The 27,198-nt window shown below is 36.1% G+C and overlaps 1 protein-coding gene across 10 annotated transcripts in view; it reads right to left on the reverse strand.

Moving 5' to 3' along the window:
* LOC105499299 (phosphatidylinositol 3-kinase catalytic subunit type 3) overlaps nucleotides 1-27,198 on the reverse strand; it is a 563,324-nt gene that overhangs the window by 481,389 nt on the left and 54,737 nt on the right. For all 10 annotated transcript variants that reach the window (XR_011616915.1, XR_011616923.1, XR_011616919.1 and 7 more), the window contains 6 exons: nucleotides 22,871-23,025; nucleotides 20,924-21,014; nucleotides 15,768-15,835; nucleotides 9,136-9,241; nucleotides 7,216-7,332; nucleotides 2,727-2,858 (listed from right to left, as the gene is read on the reverse strand). Coding sequence is in view for 1 of the 10 variants with exons in the window: in XM_011771834.3 (XP_011770136.1) it covers nucleotides 2,727-2,858; nucleotides 7,216-7,332; nucleotides 9,136-9,241; nucleotides 15,768-15,835; nucleotides 20,924-21,014; nucleotides 22,871-23,025 (669 nt within the window). In the remaining 9 variants the exon portion in view is untranslated. The remainder of the gene's footprint in view (nucleotides 1-2,726; nucleotides 2,859-7,215; nucleotides 7,333-9,135; nucleotides 9,242-15,767; nucleotides 15,836-20,923; nucleotides 21,015-22,870; nucleotides 23,026-27,198) is intronic.

A 27,198-nucleotide genomic window follows, 5' to 3' on the forward strand; every position in this document is an offset into this window, starting at 1 on the left:
AGTTTAGGTATATGTTTAAATCAATAACAACAACAAAAAAATAAAGAAATTAAATTCTCTTTAGAAAGGGAGACCCATACAAAACCTCACATGAAGTGGCATGCTAAGATGGATAGTCTGGATATAAATGGTTAGAAAATTGTTCTGAGAGAGAGAGACCCTATTGAGTTTGGTCATCGAGAAGAACTTATATAAGACAAAAATTTGGAGAAACATATTAATCCAGAGAAAAAAAAATGAGTCAAAGAAATTTAAAAACAACAACAACAAAAAAAAAGGTAATAACCAAGAGAAATAATGGTGCAAAAAACATCATGCAGAAGGATGAACAGATGTGACAAAACAAATGGCAAAATGTTAACGACAGAATTAAAGTGGTAGATACACAGTTGTCTACTGTAAAATTCCTTCAACTTTGCTGTATGCTTGAAAACTTTCCTATAAAATGCTGGGGAAAAAAAACCATGGAAAATGGTTCAGAGAATGTATGTTTAAAACTTACAAACTCTAGTTGGAATTCTGAACTTTAAATTACTTTAAATTTGGAATATCCTTTTATCACTCCTGGTGAAAATGTTATTTTATAAATTACCTTGAGCTCTAGTAATTGGAAATCTTCCTAAAGATAAATGACAGGTAGGAGAATCTTTGTTGTGATTTCTTTTTTCAGATTCAATTAGATTTCACCTAATTTAGATTTCGTCTGAAATTTAAAGCAAGAAGACAACCACAGGATAACTAGCACTTATCCCAGTGCCGTAAGGGGTCCACTCCTCATGAATATCCAGCTTTGGCTGTTACATTAAGGTGTACAAAATTACTTTTAAAACTACTAGAAATAAGGGTCCTTAGCCTTTTCAGCTCTAAGGAGCTCACACAAGGACAATAGGAGTCCAGAGATCCTCTGCAAGTGTATGCAGAAATTTCAGTGTATTTGTAAGCATATGGGCAATTTTCTAAAGTGCATAATCCACCACTTTCATTAGATTCTCAAAGGCATCCATGAGCCAAAGTAGCAACTCTCTCTACATAACTAATATTATATAGCAACTGCCTCAGAACCATTATCCCTGAACTCCAACTCAAAACTTTTAAGAATGCCCATATACTTAAGAGTTGAAAGAAAAATAATCAAGACTGAATATTCAGGTCAAAAAGATTTCCCATATTTTATGTCATAAGACATAATTATAATATGTTATAATTAAAAAGAGTATGAGTCTAAAATCCACCTACCAATAGAGGGAGATACATCTTCTTATACTCCACTCTTAAAACCCCTGCTATATGTCTTAGATACTCTTTTCTACCATGGTTGGAAAAAAATGGTAAAATTACTTTTTTGATTCACTGCTCTTGATGAGTCCTTAGTGTTCAAGAATATTAGAAGCTGGTCTTCTTTGGGAGTTCTAGCTCAAAGGAATGCCAGTTGTTATATGTATATTACCTTGTGTATAGCTTTTTACATTTCAGTCTCCAGTAGATTGCAAGCACAGACTAAAAAAATTTGCATGGTATCTCCTATACCAGTATTTTCAAATTGCATATAGTAATACCAGTATTTTTAACTTGCAGGTTGTAATCTGTTAGAGAGTTTTAAAACCAATAAGTTATAAGCAACATTTAAAATTAAAGCAACAGAATAACATTTAAAATAATAGAAACTATCCGTCCATAACACCCAGTTAAGGTTAGGCATTGCTTTATGAAACTTATGTTTTGGTTGTTATGAGCTGGGCTGCAACCCATGACCAAATACGAGGCTGCCTTGAAACATACCTTTTTAAAAAATGTGAACTATTTGCTACTATAATTACACCCCTGTGTATATACATTAGTTGTTGTTCTATGAGCCCTTTCTGAACTCATGTGAAGTTAATATTCAATGCAACTACGCCTTTCTACCACTAGAACCACAAAACATAAAACACCATGTCTCACAAAGATCTTTCAGTATGATGTTGACAGATAATGATGCTCTGGCCTTTGGCCCTTTGAGCCTGATTAGAGAAGGCAGCTGCATCAGCTGTTTCTACCTGAACTGGTGGCCAGTCAATAGAAAAAACACCAAGCCTGGTATGCTATTAAAGACTAAAGAGAATTGCCACGTGAAAATATAAGAAAAAACTTAAGGTTCTATAAGAGGAACAGATGTCAGACTGAGAAATGTTAAAAAGGTCAACTGGGACTCGTATCTAACCATCTGAACTCATGAACTGAATGAACGCATGGTATGTCTGCAATTTGCCCTGTTAAAAAAAAAAAAAAAAGTTTACATAAAGAAAAGTAGTTATGGATCTGATTAACAATTAGCTCAAAAAATTAAATATTATGTTGGGTATAGTGGCGCATGCCTGTAATCCCAACACTTTGGGAGGCTGAGGTAGGAAGACTGCTTGAGTCAGGAGTATGAGACCAGCCTGGATAACAAAGTGAGGACCCATCTCTACAAAAATAAAACAATAAAAAAATTAAATATTAAAAAACAACCCAGAGATATAAAAGTATTTCACATATCATATAAAAATGCCCATGTACTGTAACAAAAGAAGATCTTAAATCGAAACACACTGATAAATGAAAGGTACCCTTTGATCTAGCATTTACTAAATCAACTAGAATTACAGAGATGATCTCTGCAATGTAGTAATTTTCCAAGGTAGTATCTCTGATCTAGGTTAAGATTTAGGTTCCAACCATACACATTAAATATCCACCACAATTACTTTAAACAGTGTAGCTGTTTCCGGAATTATTCCTCTAATTTTCACTTGGGGTTCTAAAGGCAACGGGATAAGTTCCACATCTGACAAATTCATCTTTTCATTATCTCCAAGCAACGCCTGTAGTCTCTCATTCTAGAACAAATCAGAAAGGATTAATTAGGTTAAAATAGAAGAGTATTTTATAAAACATACAGTAAAGACATAAAAATTGATTCTATTAACTTAAAAATATTTGCAGAGCACCAAAGTAATATAAAGGACATAGTGTTGTATGTGAGAGAAAAGCACGTATAAATAATCCCTAACCACAGCAGTAGCATGCTTTAAACCAAACAATCCCTAACTGTGAAAGGCTGGACTTTCACAAGAAGGACAGAGAATATATTTCACTTGCTAAAGCTGACAAAGAATCAGGAATTTATTCAAGTTGGACCTAAAGATTCAATTTCTGTTTCCAAGGACTTGTGAAGCCACAGAGAGAAACTGAAATTTCATTCAAAGTTTAATCTTGCATGACCAAATATTAAGCAAAAATTTCATTAGGCTGCCCCAGTGCATTTTTTGAGTTTAAAAAGGAAACTTAATTCACTTGGAGGAACTATAACCCTACTTTCTAACTTTCACTGAGTCTGTACAGTCAAACTTTTCCTAGGATATCATCATACATTTTCTTCAGCTCATATACATAATGCATTAAGCTAATATTTCAGAAACTAAGAAATTCAAGTCATGATGAAACAGCTTTATCATTAAGCAACATCTATACTATTTAGAAGAACCTCTTCTATTCAATTTCAAAAGAACAATCAATTTCCTTTAAAAGCTGGGAAAGTCTTGTAATCTTGAGGAGCAGGGCTTGCTCACCTAAATAGGTGAGTTTGTTCTTCAAGAGGGAAAACTCGACATGACAATCCCAGCAGCATAAAACACTTCAACTATGATGCTACTGGGAAGCTGAAGTGCTTTGTGCTGCTGGGTATGCCTCAAAGGAGAGAACTCCGGAATCAGTGAAAGAAGTTCAGAAAAAATAATATGTTTCAAGGACAAAGAAGATGTAAAATTAAATTATTTCCCTTCAGTAATAATCCCATCTCCTCTTGAATGATGAAAAGTTCAAGTTAAAATCAACTGAAAATCAACTGGTATGAATTTCTACATAAGTGTTACAAAAATCACTAAATCTACTCCTTAACTAAATGGATGGTCAGATCTACTAATGTGAAGTAATATCAACTAATTTGAGAGTAAAGTTATCCTAGCTTAACAAATTTCTAGTTGATGTGCTGATTAAAATAAATAAATAATCAGAAAGTAAAATAAGAACAGGGTGAGAAATCTAGCCACTTCTTACCACCTCTACCACTATAAGCCCTAAGAACCCAGCCACCATGATTTCTCATCTTGATTACTGCAATAGCCTCCTTTCTGATTGCTCCTCTTCTTCAAACTTTTCACCCTCCTAGTTTCTTATCAAAAGTAACCAGAGTGCAGCTGCTAAAATGAAAGCCAGTTCACGTTACCCATCTATTCAAAACCTCCAACAGCTTCTACTCTTACTCAGTGTTCCAGTCAAAATAATATTGACTATAATGATTTACAAGGATAAATTTCATCCATTTCCCAATTATCTCTAACCTCATCTCCTATTACTGTACCCATTCCCTCTGCTCCAAATACACTGGGTTTCTTCCTATTTCTCACAACTGCCACACATGCTCCCACCTCTGGGGCTGTGCACTGCTATTCCCCTGGCTGGAACAATCTTCTCCAGAAGACCAGCTTGCTTTCTTACATGCTTCAGGTGTCTTTGTTCAAATGTCAATTTCTCAGGGAGGCCTTAACCTGGCCACTCTGTTAAGAAGTGATACACTGCCTTACTACTGGACACAAGTACTGCCTATTCCCCCTTTCTGTTTTATTTTTCTAGATAACACATAACACGATCTAGTACACTACACACATTTTACTTACTTATTGCATTTACTCTCTTCAGTGAGAATATGATCCCCATAAGTGAAGAGATTTTTATATTCACTACTGTATCCCAAGAACCTAGAAGAGTGCTCTGCTCAGAGTAGGCATGCAATACATATTTCATATTGGTAGAACACATAAATGAGTAATATCCCCTAAAAAATCATAAAGTGAAGAGAGACTACTTGTAATATTAACAGTGAAAGTGCTAATATATTTTAAACGTAGATGGAAAAGATGGCCAGGCGCAGTGGCTCATGCCTGTAATCTCAGCACTTTGGAAGGCCGAGGCTGGCAGATCACTTGAGGTCAGTTCGAGATCAGCCTGGCCAACATGGTGAAACCCCATCTTTACTAAAACTTAGCCAGGCGTGGTGGTACACACCCGTAGTCCCAGCTACCTGGGAGGCTGAGGCAGGTTAATTGCTTGAAAATGGGAGGCAGAGGCTGCAGTGAGCCGAGATCATGCCACGGTACCACGGTACTGCAGTCTGGGCGACAGAGCAAGACTCTGTCTCAAAAAAAAAAAAGTAGATGAAAAAGGCATTTTATTAGAATTCAAATATGTAGACTCAGACCTCTTCTAACATAATTTTTCCTAAACTAGAGATCAACGAAGGAAAGAAGACAACAACAATATTATCATTTTCTTCACTCATCTGACACTTAACTCAGGGATTACTCTGCCACAGATCTAACACTGCTATACCCACTGTGATATAGCTCTCGCAAATAAATTATGAGGGATGAAAAAGTGCTACATATGATTTTATATGATTAGTGGCTATTTCAATATTACTAGTATTAACGCCAATAATGGTAGTAGAGAGCTCTCTCTGCATTTCTTCACGGTGCCAGGGCTTGTTTCTAGTAAATATATGTAAATAAAATTAAGTTTGTTTTTTACCGTATCATGATAAAATGCCTATAAAGATTTTCAGCCAATATGGAAACTATATTTGGGATGGTCTGGCTTAAAATATGGGCTATGTGAGAAACACAAAATTTATTTGGGGAGACTCTGGGTGATGTCTCAAATAGGTGGTCAGCCTCCAGAAGAGCTAAAACTGAGGTGTTGCCAAGGTTCCTGTGTCTGCTAAATTGAAGAGCTCCTGGCACTAAAACAAACTGGTTTCAAATATAAGCTCCAAACTGCAGGTCAGAGCAGCAGACACTCCCTCTGCTGGCGGGCATTTGGGAATCACACTGTTTCCCACACAGGCACCTCTGGGGAGAGATGCTACGGCGGGAACAGCAGTAGAAATGTATTTATTTGATCAAGGTTTGTGATTCTTCTCAACAACAAAGAAAATGTCAACTCAACAGAACTGTGTTTCCTCTCAGCCTGTTTTCCCCTCTCTAACCTGCTGAGCATTACTCATTACTTCTTCTACACGGCTCTGCTAGCATTTCTCTTTAGACCTGATTCTTTGCCTTTGAACCACTGACTCAAATCTTCATCTTTTCCTCCTTTCTCTGCTTTCCTTTAAAAGTCTAAAGAACAGTAAAATGTGTTGTTTTACAAAGGTCACCAAGAAAGGCCTGCCAATTATCTAATGGAATTAGGAACACATACCAAGTGAATCCTTCGTATCATTTAGGCTACTGATCAGAAAAAATGACAGGTGAAGAACTCATCTACTTCTACCCATCAAGTGGAAACCTCAGAGTTGAGAGAAAGCCTGATGTACTAGCCAGGAGAGAAGAGATACAAAGCTAGTGTTGTTACTAACAACCAGTTCTGAACCCCTGGGCAAGTTACTCTGGACTTTTGTTTTCTCAGAAGAGTTCTAGTCTAAATGATCTCTACAGATTCTTTCCATATCAAATATATTGTATATTCTAATTTGCTAAAATGAGAGGTGGTAAAGCACTGTGGATAACAATATGGACTAAGAATGTCTGAGTACAAATCCCCACTCCAATATTTACTAGCTGTATGACATTAAACAAATTAATTGACCTCTCTTTACTTTCTTCTCCTCACAATTGGGATAATAATAGGTCCTAACTTATAGGGTTGTTACGAAGACTAAATATATCAATATATATAAACTCATATACCATTCTTATTACTATAATTTCATGATAAGAAGTTCACATAATATGCCGGGCGCAGCGGCTCACGCCTGCAATCCCAGCACTTTGGGAGGCTGAGGCGGGTGGATCACCTGAGGTCAGGAGTTCGAGACCAGCCTGACTAACATGGTGAAACCTCACCTCCACTAAAAATAGAAAAATTAGCTGGGCATGGTGGCGGGTGCCTGCAATCCTGGCTACTCGGGAGGCTAGGGCACGAGAATTGCTTGAACCCAGCAGACAGGGGTTGCAGTGAGCCAAGATCGTGCCACTGCACTCCAGCCTGGGCAACAGAGTGAGACATTGTCTTAAAAATAATAATAATAATAATAATTCACAGAATATATCAACCCAAAAAGACAACAGTGAAAATTCAGTATTTTCTGATGCTAAGACGCTATTAAATTATGAACAAAAGCATACCCAAGAGGCTTACCTTTTTCTTACGATTTCCACTTTCACGTTGTACTGCCTTCATTAGATGCACCAACCGATCTACAAATGTCTGTTGTGCGGCCAGCAAAGAACGCATAACTCTGACAGACTTATCACCCTGAAGGGTTCAAAGTGAGAAAAAATTAGTTCTATGTAGCGTAATGATCAGGGTTTCTTTAACAGCATGGATAATCCTTATTTATATTTCTCATAACTGTAAACTTAAATAGAAAGCAAAATTGAAAAACATTATCTTGATTCAAAAACGAGAAACCCTGTATCTTAGTTACTGACAACACTAATCCATCCACAACTGAAAATTATCTGAGTCTTCAGCAAATACTGGTCTATCTACAACAGCATTTTTTTTTTCCCACATAAACCATGTGACAAGATGGAATTCATTCATCCTAAAATACATTCACTCATTATTTGATTCAATAAATATACAATGGCTTCTGATGCAGAAATGTGCTGGACATATATACATAAATATGGCAGAAACAAAGATATAGGTCTTCAAGGAACCAAAAATCAACTTTAAAAAAAAAGAAAATTTCAAATAGCACCACAATATGTGCTTAAAATATAAGTCATAAAAACTAAATGCTATACGGTCTTATGTAGTGATTCCTAGTTCATAAAATATTATAAAATACATTTCTAATTTAATCTTCCCAATTACCCTGGTAAGGGAAGCTGGGTAAATGTTATCATCCTCACTTTGAAGATGAGGAGATTTAAACTTGAAGAAACTGAAGTGTCTTCACAGGGTGACAAAGGCTGTAACAGAAACGAGATTAGAAGAGAGGACCACAGGCTTATTTGCCAATCAGTTTGATGTTCAGCAGCTCTGGGAATGAATACAAAAGCTTAGTCTCAAAGTGTTCAATAAGATGTGATTTACATTTTTAAAAGCATGAAACATGCAACAGATGAAAGATGCCATGAAATAGACTATTTCTGCGGCAAGGCCCAGATTAATGGGTGGCAGCTTTCTTTTCACTGCCCTTGCACCCTCTGCTGGCCGAACTGTGACACTGCTTTAAGAATCAAAAGCACACAGGAAAAATAAATCTCTCTTAAAAGCTGTTGAAAAGGCAAAAATACGTTATATAAAAAGTATCTGCAATATGACCATTGCCAGATTTCTGGAAATATACACAGCTTTGATAAGAAAGATACACAATAGAAAGGAAAATAAAAAAGCAAAGCTCTTTCTTTTTTAACTCCATGTACAGGTTTATTTCATTAAATTAGGGATCAAGAAAACTTCTGTAAAGGGTCAAAGATAACATATTTTAGGTCTTCTTGGCCACGCAGTTTTCATTCCAACTATTAAACTCCTATTGAGTATAAAAGTAGCCACAGACAATATAAAATCAAATGAGTTCATGATTCTATTCCAATAATTTATTTATGAACACTAAAACTTGAATTCACATAATTTTCATGTATCACAAATTATTTTTCTTCTTTCGATTGGTTTTCAATCATTTAAAAATATAAAAACCAGGTCGGGTGCAGTGGCTCACATCTGTAATGCTGGTACTTTGGGAGGCCGAGGCAAGTGGATCACCTGAGGTCAGGAGTTCCAGAATAGCCTGGCCCAACATGGCGAAACCCTGTCTCTACTAAAAATACAAAAATTAGCTGGACATGGTAGTGGGCGCCTTTAATCCCAGCTACTCAGGAGGCTGAGGCAGGAGAATCTCTTGAACCCGGGAGGTGGCGGCTGCAGTGAGCCGAGATGGCATCACTGTACTCCAGCCTGGGTAAGAGAGCAAGATTCCGTCTCAAAAAAATAAAAATAAAAAAAATATATAAAACCACTTTTAGCTCATGGGATGTTCCAAAACAGACAACAGGCTGAATTTGGCCCATGCACTGCAGTTTGCCAACCCCCACATTTAATGGTTACCTTCAACAACGCTTGGCTAAATCTTCTCATTACATTCAAGTACATCTCATGGGTCTTTGGATCCCTCTGCTGGGTATCTTGATCTTCACATTCCACGATCACATACCTTAAAAATATGTTTGAGCCATTCGTGTGATGTGAAACGAAATTTAGATTCAGTTTGCAAATACTCATTATCATTTCACTAAAACAGGTTAATTGACACATGCAAAAATAATCAAATTGGAGTAATAAAACACATTTTATCATCTCTTTTAAAAGTGAAAAGTTACAGAGGAACACATACAACCATCAATAAAAGGTAAATTAAGGCCGGGCGCGGTGGCTCAAGCCTGTAATCCCAGCACTTTGGGAGGCCGAGACGGGCGGATCACGAGGTCAGGAGATCGAGACCATCCTGGCTAACACGGTGAAACCCCGTCTCTACTAAAAAATACAAAAAACTAGCCGGGCGAGGTGGCGGGCGCCTGTAGTCCCAGCTACTCGGGAGGCTGAGGCAGGAGAATGGTCTAAACCAGGGAGGCGGAGCTTGCAGTGAGCTGAGATCCGGCCACTGCACCCCAGCCTGGGCGACAGAGCAAGACTCTGTCTCAAAAAAAAAAAAAAAAAAAGGTAAATTAAGAGTGATAATGCCTTAATTTGTGTAATATCCCAAATTTTCTAAAACTTTTGCCACCAAAACAAGCATTTTCTCCTATTTATGAGGTAGAGTATTAACATCCTCAGAAATCATCTAAGCTCACATATTTACTGAGTAACTCGAGAACAAAAACTATTATTTTCATAATCTGCATAATACTTTGGTATTACATAAGGCTCTCTGATTCTGAAAACCTCTCTGAAGCTACTCCTGTCACTTATATTTTTGAAAGATGAATAAAATTTTAAGTAATTTTTTCTTTCCCATCCAGTTTCCCGTTTTTCAAAGATTCATACATAACCTTTAACTTCCCAATTAAAAAACTATGGTTTTAGAGAGTAAAAGACATTTTAAATGTTTTCTTAAACCTAATCTGCTTATACAATTATAAAAATCATATAAGCAATGATCTGAGTAAGATTTTATAGGTCTTCTAATCCAGTGTTTCTAAATGTTCCAGTGGGACAAACCAAAGCAAATAACAGGTTGGGCATGGTGGCTCACGCCTATAATCCCAGCGTTTCTGGGGAGGCCTAGGAAGAAGGATCACTTGAGGTCAGGAATTTGAGACCAGCCTCTACATTTAAAAAAAAAAATTAAATATAAGCCAGGTGTGGTGACACCGCCTACAGTTCCAGCTAAGGAGGTTGAGGTGAGAAGACAGCTTGAGCCCATGTGAAGCTGCAGTAAGCTATTGTACCATTACACTCTAGCTTGGGCAACAAACGGAGATGGTACCTCTTAAAAAGAAAAAAAAAGGTATCACAGCTTGATACACACAGCCACATATGCACATAGATGCGTAAAACTGAAAAGTTTCACAAAGCAACATCCTGTGAACAATATGTTAATATTTGCTATTCTGTTTATTTTTCTTTAAATAACAAATGCTAGACTGAAACTTTAAATTGCTTTCAGTGAATCATGATGATGTGTAGTTTGAAAACCATCAATCTCAATCAACTTGCTTGCTTTATCAACAGTGAAACTTAGAGGGGCTGTGTCTTGTCTATGGTGGTATGATTGATTATAAAACTGAGATAGAAACCCAGGACTTTGGGCTCCCAGGTCAGACTTTTTTGATTTTACTAAGTTGACTTTCACACTGTTTTATCCTTAAAACACATACGAAACTTTTCAATCTTCTTAACTGTCAATGTTTCCCAAATCTCAAGTCACGGATGCTTATTATTATCCTTTCTACTATTACTGGGAGAGTATACTCTGTATTCAGCCATTCAGATGGTCGACTTCATGAGAGCAGAGGGCTTACCTGTCTTGTTCTCCTCTATACCTTCAGCATGTCTGGCTCGTAACAGATGCTCAACATATTATTAACATATTACTGTTGAATGAATAATTCCACTATTGTGGATTTAGGCCACTATCTCATTATTGATAATTTTCAAATATAAATACATATTCCTTTTTTACATCTAAGGTCTAATTTTGAATTCCATTACATGACCTGTTTTCACATTCATGCACCCTAATTTTCAAGGACCAGATCCCCTTTTCAAGACACTGTTTGTCATTTCTAACTGAACATGTGTAAAACCAAACTTATCACATTAAATGCATCTTTTTCTATCTCTATTGAAGGTACTAACAATATCCCAGGTATTTGGGCTAGGAATTCTCATGTAGGAGGGTTCACAAACTCAATTTTTCTCAAAAAGCAGGCAGGAAACAAATGTTTGACTCACTTAAATAGAAGGAAAGAGAGAGAGGTAGGGCTGTAGCCAAACCAGAGAACACAGCACTACCTAAAACTTTCCTTGGCCCTCTGTTCAATTTGTGGTCCATGAATCTTAACACTGTACTTTAAAACAAAAAACAGCAGTTCTAAACAGTGAAACTGTCAATATGGTATTATTCAACTCCAATCCATCCCCTTCTACCCTTTATAGTTGAAGTCCTTGATTGTCTCCGTCACCTTAGGGTATTCAGAATCTTTTCCTGTGTTTATGCAGTAAACTTATTTCCAAATGAACATATAGCTGACCACAATGTAGAGGCCCACTGCTGTGTCCTGCTCTTTCTGATCACCAAGTAAACACTATGGCTGCAGCTATTTTCTGTTACTGAAAATATATGTTGATGCTTATAATAAGCATCAAGTATCAAACACCTCTCAAAAATCATTCAAGCCGGCCAGGTGCGGTGGTTCATGCCTGTAATCCCAACACTTTGGGAGGCCGAGGCAGGAGAACTGATTCAACCTGGGAGGCAGGGGTTGCAGTGAGCCAAGATCGCACCCTTGCACTCCAGCCTGGGCAACAAGAACGAAACTTTATCTCAAAAAAAAAAAAAAAAAAGACACTGTCATCTCCAAATATGAGAGATAAGGTTAGCTATCAAGACTAGAAGACCTAGATTTGAATCATTTCTGAGGTTTCTGTTCACATCAATAAACTAGATTCTATAAAACACTCTAAGGTATTTCTTTGAAAGCTGTCATCTTTGAGTAGGAATGCAAACAAAATTGTCCAGGTACCCATTGTAAGATGACATCAGTGGGCTACCTGTTTCCTGGCAATTTTATTTTGTGGAGTAAATAACCTTTATTACTTTGAAAGGTCTTAAAAGTTATAGAAAACATGTCAAAGCATCCAAAGTTTACTTTCAACTTCAACATCCTAGAATGGCTATAAAAATAAAAAACTGCAACGATTTATAGATTCTGATGCCCAACATTTTACAGACTGGAGACTGTAACTCCCCTCTGTGGCTTAAAAGGTTGACACTATTCATTTTAAAAGGATTGTCTGCACACCTATAGGCCCCTAAGGATTTAGCTACAGCAAGAATCCTGTTTAAATCACCAGAAAGGGAACAAATGAAAAAAGGAAATTCAAATGTTCAAAGGAAACAGCACAATCAATTAAAATTTCTATTTTAATACATTTGTTATAATACAGTAGGCTTGCAGAAGCATTTATATTCTCACATTTTGTTATTTTTATATGTTCAAAGGAAGAGAAGAATGATCATTTTAAACTTGAAATTATTTCCCTTATTGTTACCTTACATTCACAAAAGCAGTGTCTATTAAAGGCAAGAGTCCACACATCAATAGCTTTTCTCCCCATGAGTATTTCTGAATATGTAATAGGCAGACTGTAAATATGGGAAAAACAATTACTCCTTAGGGAATGAAGAGACACAGCATATGCTATTGATTCAATGAATCAGAGATATAGTGGGAAAACACAAATCAAATCTAAGTTTGATTGAATGTTTATAAGACTGGGAACTAGGGCTGTACTTTGTTTATAGGAAAAAAAAGTGTGCTCCTTATGAACAGAAACAGCTGCTATGCTGGAAACTTCATCTAATAGACTTCCTACTGTTTGGCTGCTTTCAGAAAATTCTTCCTACTTGAAATAAGAGATCAAAGATTCTATCAAAACTCATTTCAAATTTAATAATGAAATCTGGTCTACAATCAAACATAAAGAATATGTAACTTGAAAGCACTACATAATCAGTACATATACATATAGCTCTTACCATAGTGAATACTCTAGACTATAATTTCTGAGCCAGAGAAAAGTTTCTGTGAATATTGCAAGGAAACAAAAATACCTGTAAATGAATTCTTAGCAAATGATTTAAAAAATATATAAAATTTTAATTTAAAAATATCTAAGAAGTTTCGAAATATTTACTCAAAAACTCAAGAAACATACCCCACAAATATTTTTTTCTCTTTACTTCCTTTCAAATATTTAGATTTTCATGAGGAAATATTTTTCCATAAGACCAGTGAATAGACATACCCTTAAGTATTCAGATTGGAACATAGAGAACATTAGAGGTAAAAGGTGACATTTAAAGGAAACAGTAGCAATTTAGCAATATGAGAATTTCTAAGTAAACCTTTCAAAGAAAAAATAGTGATTAACAATTAGTCAAAACCTCCTATATTTTCAAGGACATAATGAAATTTAACGTGAGGAAAATGTTGTTTTATGAATATTACATTAAACTGCTAAAGTAAAAGTAGGAAACTATTTTTCTTCCCACTACAGAGGCCAACAGAAAAAAAAACAAACAACCACCAAAAAAAAATAAACACAGATTCCAAAGGGGAGAAAATCACTGATTTACTTAAGATTGTTGACAGTGGTTTTTCTTCATTGTAAAGAGAACCATAAAGGCTTAAACTAAACAAATATTTCTTGTTTATGTAAATTGAAAACTGTGTGTTAAAAGAGTGCTCCATAAAAAACGATGAGTTCATGTCCTTTGTAGGGACAAGGATGAAGCTGGAAACCATCACTCTGAGCAAACTGTCACAAGGACAGAAAACCAAACACTGTATGTTCTCACTCATAGGTGGGAATTGAACAGTGAGAACTTGGACTCAGGGCGGGGAACATCACACACTGATGTGACGGAGTGGGGGGAAGGGAGGAGGGATAGCACTGGGAGAAATACCTAATGTTCATGACGAGTTGATGGTGCAGCACACCAACATGGCACATGTATACGTATGTAACAAACCTGCACGTTGTGCACATGTACCCTAGAACTTAAAGCATAATAAAAAAGAAAAAAAGAAAAAGAGTGCTCCAATTTAGTTACCTACTTCTTAGGTACAGGGGCAGTATCCGGCAGAGTGTTACCTCTGGAGAGCGGGAGAATGAAGTTAAGGCTGGACTTGACCCACAAGGACAGCTTCCCAAATCCAGTCTTAAAACAAAATAGTATTTTGTATAATTTTCTCACAAAAAGCAAAATACTTCATCGTTATTCAAAAGTACCGGTTCAGCCATCTCTTAGTCAAAATGCTTGGAATCAGAAATGTTTTGGATTTCTAGTTCTTTTTGGATTTTTGAATATTTGCATTATACTTAGCACCTTAAATCCAAAAATTCAAAATCTGAGATGCTCCGAAGAGCATCTCTTTTGCACTTCATGTCAATGCTTATAGTGTTGGATTTTGGAGCATTTCAGATTTCTGGATTTGGTATGCTCATCCTCTAGTGAGCTTTTACGATGGACCTCTACTAATTTGTAATTTGTTTAAGGCTATAAACTGAGCAGTAAGATTAGATTAGTAATCATTTATACAATAAAATGTCTCATGCCAAGAAGTTTAAAAAGTGATATAAGCAGTTTTAAGGATTCTCCCAAAGGTAAAGAAGGCTTTAGGCAGGTCTTACCCCCCTGGCTCTGCCCTTTGTTAGCTCTGTAAAGCTAGATGAAGCCCTGTTATCTAGTGTTTAATCCCAGTACTTTTTTTTTTTATTGAAGCAAAATATTTCTGATTGTGGCTTAAGCTACTTGTTTTTTCTCTTCAGGATTCTGTGGAAAATAAAGGAAACCATGCTTCATATTAACTGTGCCTCAAGAAGTCAGTTAGTCACTCTGTGCCTTAGTTTCTCTCTTTCCTTCAAGTGACTCAGGACATCGTTTTAATGTGAACTAGAGACATTTACACATGCCCATTTAACTTCATAGAAACAAATGAGAAAAGGTCACTGAAAGTACCCTGAAAATGACAAAGCAGTAGAGAAATGATTTAATCCTAGATCAAGGTCTACCAAGTTCAGCTACAGCAAGCCTCTGCCTTGGTTTTCTCATGTTTAAAATGCCATAACTTTTAATTGCAACTTCCTCTTTTTAAATGATTCCAATGTTTTAGTAAATAATGTGAAAATACATACTCCTGAAGAACTGTGAAATATCATACTCAACTACTTTACATGCCAAACAGATACCAAACTGAAAGCACCCATTACCCTCCCCAGGTATATCTCAGCTCTTGGAAAGTTATATCCTTAGTGAAAGGGAGAGAAACGGCGGCGCCAAGAAGCGTTTCCACGAACCCAACTGTCATGGAATACAGCTAGATACAAAAATACTGTATCTAGACATTTGATGATTGCTCATATCTTATTTTAAATCGTCTTTGTGTTTACAGCATGAGAAAAATAATTCTTAAGGGTAATAAGAACATAAACAGAAAATTATTTTCACATACCAGTATAAATAATTAGCCAGTGTTGAGTTTTTGCAGGCTCTCGATATCAAGAAGGTACAGAGATCTTGCTGAAAGAATTAACATAAATGTATTATACATCACCATCTACTATTAAGGGGAGAAAATAAGTAAGTCTACATTTGCCTATCAGTTTTCATCTGTATATCTTATGTAACAGATCAGATTTTCTGCCATTTACGTACCCTTACATACACACATACAAAAATACTTTAAATCAGACAATATGCAAGTGGTTAGAATACTGCAGTTCAGAGAACTCCTTGTCCTCCTGGAGCTTCATATTGGTAGAGGAGAGAGACATTAAAAGAAATGGTCATGGAAATAATTCAGGTTGGGAGGTTAGAAAAGGCAGCAATGAAGGTATGACATTCAGGCAAGACCAGAATGACACTGGAAGACTCTAAGTTTGGCTTGTTCAAGGAATTTTAAGTAATGTAAATAAAATACAGTGAACACTGAAGAGACTGAAAAGATAGGCAAAGGTCAAAGTATGTGAGACCTCTAAGGTCACGTTATTATTGAGTATGAATTTTATTTTAAAAGCAATGGATACCCAACAAAGGATCTTAAGAGGAGAGTGAGATGATGTGATTTACATTTTAGGAAAATGACTGGTTGTCCTGTGAAGTACAGACCTGAGATCAGTTAAGATGCTACTACGGTAGACTAGGAGAGTAAATAATGAGAGTGTAGATGGTGAAAAGCAGACAAATAAAAGAAATATCTTGGAAGTATAATTAACAGGACCTGCTGGTGGAGAGGAATTAGGAAGGAAAGAAAGGAATTAATAGTAACTCCCAAATTGCTGGATTGATTTGTTATGGCACAAATGGAAATTTCAGACAAAAAGCTACCTATCTACAGAGTGAGAGGAAAGAGTTGTATTTTGAAATATTAAGTTCAAAATGTCTGTCAGATACACAATGGAGATCAAATACATGTTTGAATACAGGAATCTGAAACTCAGGTGAAAGATCTGAGCTAGAAATATAAATTTGAGTGTATTAATACAACCTAGGGCAAGAGTATTGAGTGAGACTAGAAGAGGAGCCTGAGGAACATTAAGATGTCAGGCAGAGAGGAAAGTGCTGACAAAAGAAACTAAGAAGAAATGGCAAGAGAGATGAAGAGAAAAACAAGAGATACACAGTATCACCTAAACCATGAGAAGAGTTAGTTTTTCAAGAAGAAAATTATTTACTTTGTTGAATACTCTGAAGAAGCTGAAAGAATGTACAACCAAAAACATTAGGGTTATTTTGTAACTTAGCAAATTAAGTTTTAAGCAAGAGCCAGAATGATATGGAGTAAAGACTGGAAAGAAGGAAGAAGAGAGTATGTATTAACAACTCCTTTGAGAAGAGAAGTAAGAAAACAAGGTGCTGTTTCAAGAGATGTGGTTTCAAGGGAGAGTTTTGTTTTTCTGAACTTTTAACATGGAAAATTCTAACACATACTTGAGTATTTCTATCAGGAAAAGAAAATAACACATCTTTGAAGAGAGTTATGTTTCTTCTGTGTAAGCAAACAGAAGGAAAGTATGGGGGAGAAATTCACGTCTAAAAAACCACTGATGGGAAAGAGACCATTCCTACCTAGAGGTTTCTATTGTTTCCATTAAGTATAAGGCAGAATTGTCATCTGGAGATTGGGAGGCAGGGCATGAGAACAGAGTGGAAATGGTATGAAAAATCACTGCAGGGCAGGAAGATCAACACGTCTAGGGACATGGAAGATGGCAGAGAGCAGTGAGTGCTCATGTGAGGTTTGTGATCGTGAATTTATAGTGACACCAACATGCTATGCTATGTGTTTTTCCTCAGCAATATTCAGGCATGGCGAAAGTAGGTAATTAATGAGGCTTATCAAGAGCTGAGATGTTTGCCAGGGGAACTGCAGGTACTATTAAAAGAATAACTAAAATGACAGCCATGGGATAAAAGCTATGTTCAGAGAAAAGCAAACATTGAAGGGAGGTGATGAATAATAAAAAGGATAGGGATCAACAGATTAGAACTTTTAATGCAGTAGGGGTCCTTTTGTAATTCCGAGTAATAAGAGGTTGTTATTACAAAATAGGTGTGCCAATGCTTTCAGTAAGAATTTTATCTCCAGTTTTAAAGCTTAGGTACATATTTTAAATATGCATCAAAAATCCAATTTAAAAAACTCCTTAATCTGGAAGCCATTATACAAAGCTGAGTCCATGAGTTTAATAGGCAGACTATAGACCTAAAGTTCTCTTTTGACTATCTGGCAAGAACATTATACTTTTGTACAGTGATGTATATATTTTAATAGCAAACACATTTCATTTCATACTATGCCCTTTTGATAAAAAAATTACTTACAGAACATAAAGAAAAGTTGAATTTTAAAAACTGTGAAGCAGAAAGTATGTATTGTAAATGTTAAAACTCAATTTGAGTAAGTAAGACTTTAAGATTTTAAAACAGTTTAAAGAAAAAAGTGCTTTATAAAAAAAGATCACATGTTGTAGGTCACAGACATAAGAGGAAATGGTGAGGAAGGTGCAGGTATCCTTTAAGAAAAGTATCTCTAAGTATTTACTGAGTGTATACAATAATAACAATAATATTATCAAATCTGAAGGGAGTTAAATAACAAGACGGGGTGGAGTGGAGGGAGAAGGATTTAGCCAATGACAAGCAAGAATATATAATTTATATATACATAAGAAAGTATAGAAAGTACTACATAAGATAGTGAAATCAGTCCAAATACAGCTACAACCACAATACAAACAAATGGGGCAAAAGTTCCAGTTACAAAACAGAGTGTTAAACTAGATTAAAAAACAAAATTTAGCTACGTGACATTTACAAGGGACCTAAATATAATAAACCTAAAACATAAGGCTACAAAAAAATTCAAAGGAAAAGCTAAACAAAGACAACAAAAGTATTGAGAAGAAAAGATCAACATGAACACTAATCAAGATAAAGCTCTATTAACATCAGACAAAACAGGCTTTAAGATGAAAAGCTTTATTAGGTATCAAGAGGGTTACCGAACAGTGATAAAAGATGCAATTTATGTATTTAATTGGAGAGCTTCACAATATTTAAAGCAAACACTAACAGAAATACGAGAAGAAATTAATAATTATACCATCATACAGGGGAATTTTGCCCTACTTCTTTCACAGATAAAGCAGAAAGAAATGTTAGGACAGAGTACAGATTTCAATAACACAATTCATAAGCTTGCTCTAGTAACTTATGTACAATGCTATACCCAACAGCTGGGAAATATACCTTCTTTTCAAGAACCCATGGAATTCATAAAATATGAGCAGATTTGGGGAATAATTGAGTTTCTGTCTCCTTTCAAACATGTGGCCAGACATGTACAATGTTCTCCTGAAACTCCAAGAATAAAACGAGGAAGGACATAAGACACTGCTCAGGTATCAAAAAGGAGACAGGAATGTTGGTATCTCAAGTTGTGATAAGAGAGGTAATTCGGCTTGGTTGTGTATTAACCTAAAGGTGACCATGGCTTGTACAATCCCCTCTATGGGTTAGGGGAAGTGATAGGGGAAGATAGAAATATCACTCAGAATGATTGTCACTCTTTTTCGGATACCTGAATCCTTTAAAAAACAATTCAGCTGACAAAAAGTTAAATGGCTTAATCATTGAATAACAACAGATAGGTTCATCAGTCACAAGAGAAATATCAGAAATATATAAAAACTATCATTATTTTTAGCCTAAAATTTTTGAACGATGGGCGAGTATAAATCAATATTCTGAACATAGTTTTCAGAATCTAATCGCTTCACTGCATCTAGAATGTAAATTATCCTTTGTTCAAGATACCAACATGGAAAACTCATTCAGACTAATGGCCTACAAGCCCTACACAATTGATGGCCAGTTATCTCTTGAATCCAATCTTCTGCCAAGTTCTCTTTTGCTCACTCCCCGATAAACCAGGCACACTAGTTTCTGGTGTTCCTCAAACATACACACTTAAACTCTGGTCTTAGGACCTCCATACTTGCTACTCCCATTCTGAAATGCGCTTCCCCAGACAGCCATATGGTCGTTTCCTCACCTGCTTCACTTTTAGTGGGATGTTACCTTTTTAGTAACAAGTAACTTATAAGAGCTTTCTAGAACATAAGCTCTACGAAGGCAAACATTTAACTGCCTTGTTTTCTGCTGCATCAACCCCAGCATGCAAAACAGTTCCCTATATGTTAAGAGCTCAAAAAACATATGTGAATGAATGACTGAATCAATGAATCAATATCTTAGCTTTGAAAGGGAAAACTTAACTGCAGCAGACTGGCTTCTTAAAGGGCTTGTCTAAGGATTCTATGATTCTGTGATTTAAAAATTCTTTCTTTCAATTGAATATTTTGTTATACCGAGAGATATGCAAACATACAAATTTTAATCAATAGCTAATAGTTAAAATATTCATTCAGTCATTAACATTACCTCCTAAAATCTAACTAAAAGCAATATATATATATACACACTGAAAAATCACATGAACTTTTCTAATAATAAAACATGCGTTACTTGTTTTCAACATCAGAGGTATTAATGATTTCTTTTAAATTAGAAGTCTTACAGACAAATTCAAAAATATGTACTACATCAGCTTCTACAATGCACTTTCCAAAGTGCACTGCAGATTAGCACTTTTCAGATTAGCACTAGTCTAACAGGCCTGTTTTATCTCAAAAATGTGTCTACTTATATGTATAGTTAAAAAGTTGCTTAGTGTATTATCTCTAATATCAAAGTCATACATTTCTACAATGTAATCACAAGCACTGACAACAATTACAGTGAGGTTCATAAATACATTGACGGTAAATATTCTGAGTTTCCCTAATAAAATATTTAAACCTAGTTTATTTTCATATTGCATATGAATCCATTTATATGCCCAAAGCACCAATAAAATGACTTGAATTGAGGACTATCTGGCACTTTATGCTGAGGGGAAAAGTCATAAACATGCATCATAAAGTAAGTTATTTAATAAAGTTGTAATATTTAGTTATTTAACCAAAACTGAGATTTAAAGACAAGCATAAAATGTTTACGCGGTAGGATCTTTCCTACAGGAAGCTGGAAAAGCTTTGTACTCACTTCCAGATTTTCGCCATCTGGAACTTCTTTTGTTTTTGATGCAGGAGGTGGTGAAGAGACTGGAGGAAGGGGGCTGGTTATAATTTGGGAGCTGAAAAATAAAACAGATCACCGAGATGTAAAATACTCTGTCCATAAGACAAGACACACTTTTTTTTTTTTTTTTTTTTTTTTTTAAGCACAGTTCACTTCAATTGTGTCTGGTTAATGCAACACTTCCTCAGGCGTGTTCTGTGCAACACTAGAGTCACACTGTACTCTGGAAAAAGCGCATGGTCAAAGATGATGGCTAATGCCTCTTGGGAGACTTATGTGCAAATCTGCATATTAAAGGTTTGGGTAAGTGCTGTTTGTTTGTTTAAGCTCATCTGGCTTTAAACCAGCATTTCCCAAACATATCTGGCCAAGATCTCCTTTTTTATCTTTTTTAAAACAAAATAAAGCTTAAAAAAAGAACTAAAAACATACACACACACACACACACACAAAATTAGTGACTAGTACACCATAAGTTGGAAAAGACTAGGTTACAGTTTTCACCCCATCATAAAACTCTGAATAGACTTTTACTTATAAAACATTCTACAGGGCATAAGGAAGAAAGTAAATGAGCATGACTTAAGACTGAAGACCTCCAACATAGAGTGAGAGATAATATAAAGAGCATCTTTATATTAACACGAAACTACAAAGTAGTCAGGGAAAGAAAAATTATTTATCGTCTTTTTTGGTTCTTCTCCAAATAAAACACACAACATAAAGCATAGCATAACCATAATCATAAAGAAAAATTCAAAAATCCAATCTTGAGCTCATATAATAATTGAAATGACTGGACTTACTCAGGAAGTCTAAAATCTAGACCTGGTTTTGTCAATAACAAACCTCATGATCTTCGCAAAACCATTTTCCATCACTAAGCCTAAGATTTTTCACCCAACAGTTACTACTTTTTTCAAATTTTAAGATTTTCTGAAAAGTAAAAAGTAGAAAAAAACATGGGATTTGGAGTCAACTCTACCATTTGCCAGATACATAAGACTTTGAGCAATTTACTTCAAGTCCTTCATCTCTAAATTAGGGACATGAATACGTACCTGAGAAGACAGCTGTAACAAGATAATGTGTGTGGACCACCTGGTACAGACTGGGAACTCCTCATTTTTATATTGTTAATAGCTAACTTTTAAGTCAAATAATACGCTATTATTTTCAGTATAACTACTAAAGAGGTGTAAACAGCTAATAAAAAATACAACTTTTTATTAAACTATTTGGGCTCACTAGCATGCTCCGTCCTGCCATGTCATCCATTTTTTTTTTTTTTTTTTTTTTTTTGAGACGGAATCTTGCTCTGTCACTCAGGCTGGAGTGCAATGGCACAATCTCGGCTTGCTGTACCCTCCACCTCCCAGGTTTCACCATGTTGGCCAGGCTGTTTTTGAACTTCTAACCTCAAGTGATCCACCCACCTCAAGCCTCCCAAAGTGCTAGGATTACTGGCATAAGCCACCGCACCTGCCCCTGTCATTTCATTTTAACATAAATAAGTAATAGTAGCTAACACTGAGCACTATGTATTAGATAGTTTCCTCTGAGTGTTAATTCACCTAATGATTAAACAACCCTTAAAGATAAGTTACTACTGTTATCACCACTCTTAAGAAACTGGAGACACATAGAGAATATGTAATTTATACAAGTTTACACAGCTAGGAAGTGGCAGAGTCAAGATTTTAAGTCAGGTATTCAGACTTGATAGCCTGCAAAACACTGTTTCCTAATACAGTAACTTGTGTGCTGTGAGTACACATGCAATATTCACTAGTAAAACTTCAAAATTAGTAATACTAGGGTTTGGTACATCTAAGGAAAGGAAAACAGAAAACAATGTGAAAAGGGAAAAATTAACAAATTGGAAAATATGTCCTCCCTGGATATCCATACCTATCTATTTCTGCAGAATTTATTCCAGAATTTGACAGATTTTCTGACACTGAACTCTGACTATCCTTCTTGGTAGGTTCCAATCCATTCTTTATATCATCAAAATTTTCATATTTGAGAGCCTGGACCAACTGTAATAGATACATCAACAAATCCTGGAAAAGAAACAAAAAGTAAAGTAATATTAGGAAAAGAATGCAAAATGATTACAGACATTATTTATTCCTAAATATCAACTAAACATTTCACTTTTGTCTATTACTTTTCAGCTGTATTACTTTTGACATGTCACCAAGTTACTTAACTTCCCTGTACCCCACAGCCCCTTCATCTTTAAAATTGACATCATAATATAAACTGTAGAGAAGAGCATGAGGGTTTAAAATTAGTTAATAAAAGAAAGTCACAGAATAGTGTCCAGCACAGGCTAAGTGGCCAATAAATGATGTGATTCAGGTAGTAGCTTCAAAAAAAAAAAAAAAAAAAAAAAAAAAAAAAAAAAAGTGGGAAGGATTCAAGATGCTTTGCGTAAAACTAAGAAATTATAGTCGGTCGCAGTGGCTCACGCCTGTAATCCCAGCACTTTGGGAGGCTGAGGCGGGCGGATCACGAAGTCAGGAGATTGAGACCATCCTGGCTAACACAGTGAAACCCCGTCTCTACTAAAAATACAAAAAATTAGCCAGGCGTGGTGGCGGGCGCCTGTAGTCCCAGCTACTAGGGAGGCTGAGGCAGGAGAATGGCGTGAACCCAGTAGGCGGAGCTGGCAGTGAGCCAAGATTGCGCCACTGCACTCCAGCCTGGGCAACAGAGCAAGACTCTGTCTCAAAAAAAAGGAAAAAGAAAAAAAAAAAGAAATTATAGAAGGATCCTTTTTTCAGTAATAGATCACAAGAGTGCATTCTATGTTTAATATTACACAAGAAATTCCAAATTTTCAAGTTTTCAAAGAACTTCTGTTTAATGTCTTTTTCTGGTTAGAATCTTTAAAACTCATGTGTTTTCTTTTTTCCTGAAAGATCAGGTTTTAGAGAATCTGGATTGCTTCTTAAATGAAAGATGCTGTAAAACAGACATTTGATTAAGAGACACGCTTTCTATTCCTGCCAACTCCCAAGAGATTTGAACAAAACAAATTGCTAAGCCTAAATTCTCCATAAGTGACAACCAATGAGATAACCTGGACTAAAAAGGTGTCAGTCAACAAAGTAGCTTTTACTTTACTGAGTTTTCCCTTAATAATAATAAAACTCTTTAATGTTTAGGATGGAAATGCTTCCAGTATTTCTCCATAAAGCTTGTCCTCTTTACATACTTGTCCTCTTCACAAGTACGTACTTTTTAAATTTTTACTTTTAAAAATAACTAAAAAGTGAAGAAAACCGCAAAACTCAAAAAATTTTTAAATGTATCTATTATCTTCCAATTCCAATTGTCATTCATCCTGTTAGACACTTGAAACTCATAATTAGAAAATTTTGACTTTGGGACTACCAACTCAACTTCAGTCTCCTCTTTAAGCTCACAAAACAGGTTAAGTCTCCTGCAAATATTTCATGGTCCACTTTTTCCTATTTGTAACACCTATAGCACTTGTAATAACTTACTCTTGGTTTTCCACTATTTTATAAACCAGGAGGACAGAGACCACCTGCCAGCAACCCGTATTTCCTTATTTAATACTACCGGCATAACTCATTTTATTGTACCTTGCATATATTGCTTTTTTTTTTCCACAGAATGAGTTTTGTGGCAACCCTGCACCCAAGCAAGTCTATTGGCATCATTTTTCCAACAGCATACTTTCACTCCATGTCTTTGTGTCACAATCTAGTTATTCACATAATATTTCAAACTTTTTCATCATTATTTTATCTGTTATGGTGATCTGTGATCAGTGATCTTTGATGTTACCATTGTAATCAGGGGTGCCACACACCATACCCAAATAGGATGGCACAGTTAATTAATCTTGAATGTGTTCTGCCTAATCCACCAACCAGCTGTTTCCCTGTCTCTCTCCCTCTCCTAGCTTGCCTGTTCCGAGACACAGTAATACTGCAATGAGGTCAATAAATAAACCTACAACGCACTCTAAGTGTTCAAGTAAAAGGAAAAGATGCATGTCTCTTACTTTAAATCAAAAGCTAGAAATGATTAAGCTTAGTGAAGAAGGCACAAGAAAAGCCAAGATAGGTTGCAAGCTAAGTCTCTTGTACCGAACAGCCAAGGTATGAAGGCAAAGGAAAAGTTCTTGAAGTATACTGAAAATGCTATTCCAGGGAACCACAAATGAAAAGAAAGCAAAACAGCCTTATTGCTGATAGAGAAGTTTTAGTGGCCTGGGTAGATGAGACTAGCCACGACATTCCCATGAACGAAATCCCAATCCAGAGCAAGGCCCTAACTCTCTCCATTTCTATAAAAGCTGAGAAAGGAGAAGAAGCTGCAAAAGAAAAATCTGAAGTTAGAAGAGGTTTGTTCATGAGATTTAAGGACAGAAGTCATTTCCATAACATGAAAGTACAAAGCGAAGCAGCAAGTACTGATGGAGAAACTGCAACAAGTTATTGATGCAGGTGACTATACTAAACAACAAAGTTTCAACGCAGATGAAAACAGCCTTGTTTTAGAGTAAGATGCCATCTAAGATTCTCACAGCCACAGGCTGAGTCTCTTGGTAAGGGTCTAATGTAGATTGTGACTTTAAGTTGAAGTCACTGCTCATTCACCATTTCAGAAGTCCTAGGGCCCTTAAGAATTAAGCGACATTTCCATTGCCTGTGCTCTATAAACGGAAGAACAAAGCCTGGATGACATCACATCTGTTTAGAGCATGGTTTATGAATATTTAAGCCCACTGTTAAGACCCATTGTTCAGAAAAGAAGATTCCTTTCAAAATATTACTGCTCATAGACAAGGCACCTGGTCACCTAAGAGCTCCGATGAAGATGCAGAAGAAGTTGAATGTTGTTTAGAATCCTGCTATCGCAACATCCATTCTACTGCCCATAAAATCAAGGAGTCACTTTGACTTTCAAGTCATATTACTTAAGAAACACATTTTGTAAGGTCATATCTTCCATAGACAGTGATTCCTCTCATGGATCTGGGCAAAATAAACTGAAAATCTGGAAAGGATTCGCCACTCTAGATGTCATTAAGAACATTTGAGCTTTATGGGGAAGGTCAAAATAGCAACATTAACAGGAGTTTGGAAGACGTTGATTCTAACTTTCATGGATAACTTTGAGGGGCTGAAGACTTCAGTGCCTGTAATCCCAGCACTTTGGAAGGCCGAGGTGGGTAGATCACCTGAAGTCAGGAGTTCAAGGCCAGTCTAGCTAACATGGCGAAACCTTGTCTCTTACGAAGAATTAGGCGGTTGCATCGGCACACACCTGTAATCTCAGCTACTCGGGAGGCTGAGGCAGGAGAATCGCTTGAACCCTGGAGGCAGAGGTTGCAGTAAGCCAAGATCATGCCACTGCACTCCAGGCTGGGTGACAGAGGGAAGACTCCGTCTCAACAACAACAAAAAAGACTTCAGTGGAGGAAGTAAATGCAGAAGTAACAGAAACAGCAAAAAAAAAACAAAAAAAAAACTAGAATTAGAGGTGCAGCCTGAACATGTGACTGAATTGCTGCAATCTCATGCTAAAACTTGAACAGATGAAGAGTTGCTTCTTATGGATGAGCAGCAAAGAGTAGTTTCTTGAGATGCGATCTATGCTTGGTGAAGATGCAGTGAACATTGTTGAAATGACAACAAAAGATTCAAAATACTCCATAAACGTAGTTGTTAAAGCAGTGGCAGTATTTGAGAGGACTGACTTCAATTTTGAAAGAAGTTCTACTGTGGACAAAATAATAGCAAGCAGCACTGCACGCTGCAGACAAATTTGTGGAAAAAAAAAGAGTCAATGGGTGTGGCAAAGTTTACGTTTGTTTTATTTTAGGAAACTGCCACAGCTACCCCAACCTTTTGCAACCATCACCCTGATCATTCAGTGGTCATAAACATCAAGGCAAAACCCTTGACTACCAAAAAGACTACAACTTGCTAAAGGCTCAGATGATTGTTAAAATTTTTTAGCAACATTTTAAAATAAGATATGTACATTGTTTTTCTAGACATAATGCTATTACATACTTAGACTATAGTATAATATAATTTACTATATAAACATACAGCAAAGTTATATGTCTAAATTTTACATGTACTAGGAAACCAAAAAGTTCATGAGACTCACTTTATTGTGATATTTGCTTTACTGCAGAGGTCTGGACCAAACCTGCAATATCTCTGAGGTATGACTGTATGTTT

This window comes from Macaca nemestrina, chromosome 19 (genome assembly GCF_043159975.1).
Source record: "Macaca nemestrina isolate mMacNem1 chromosome 19, mMacNem.hap1, whole genome shotgun sequence".
NCBI classification, from domain to species: domain Eukaryota; kingdom Metazoa; phylum Chordata; class Mammalia; order Primates; family Cercopithecidae; genus Macaca; species Macaca nemestrina.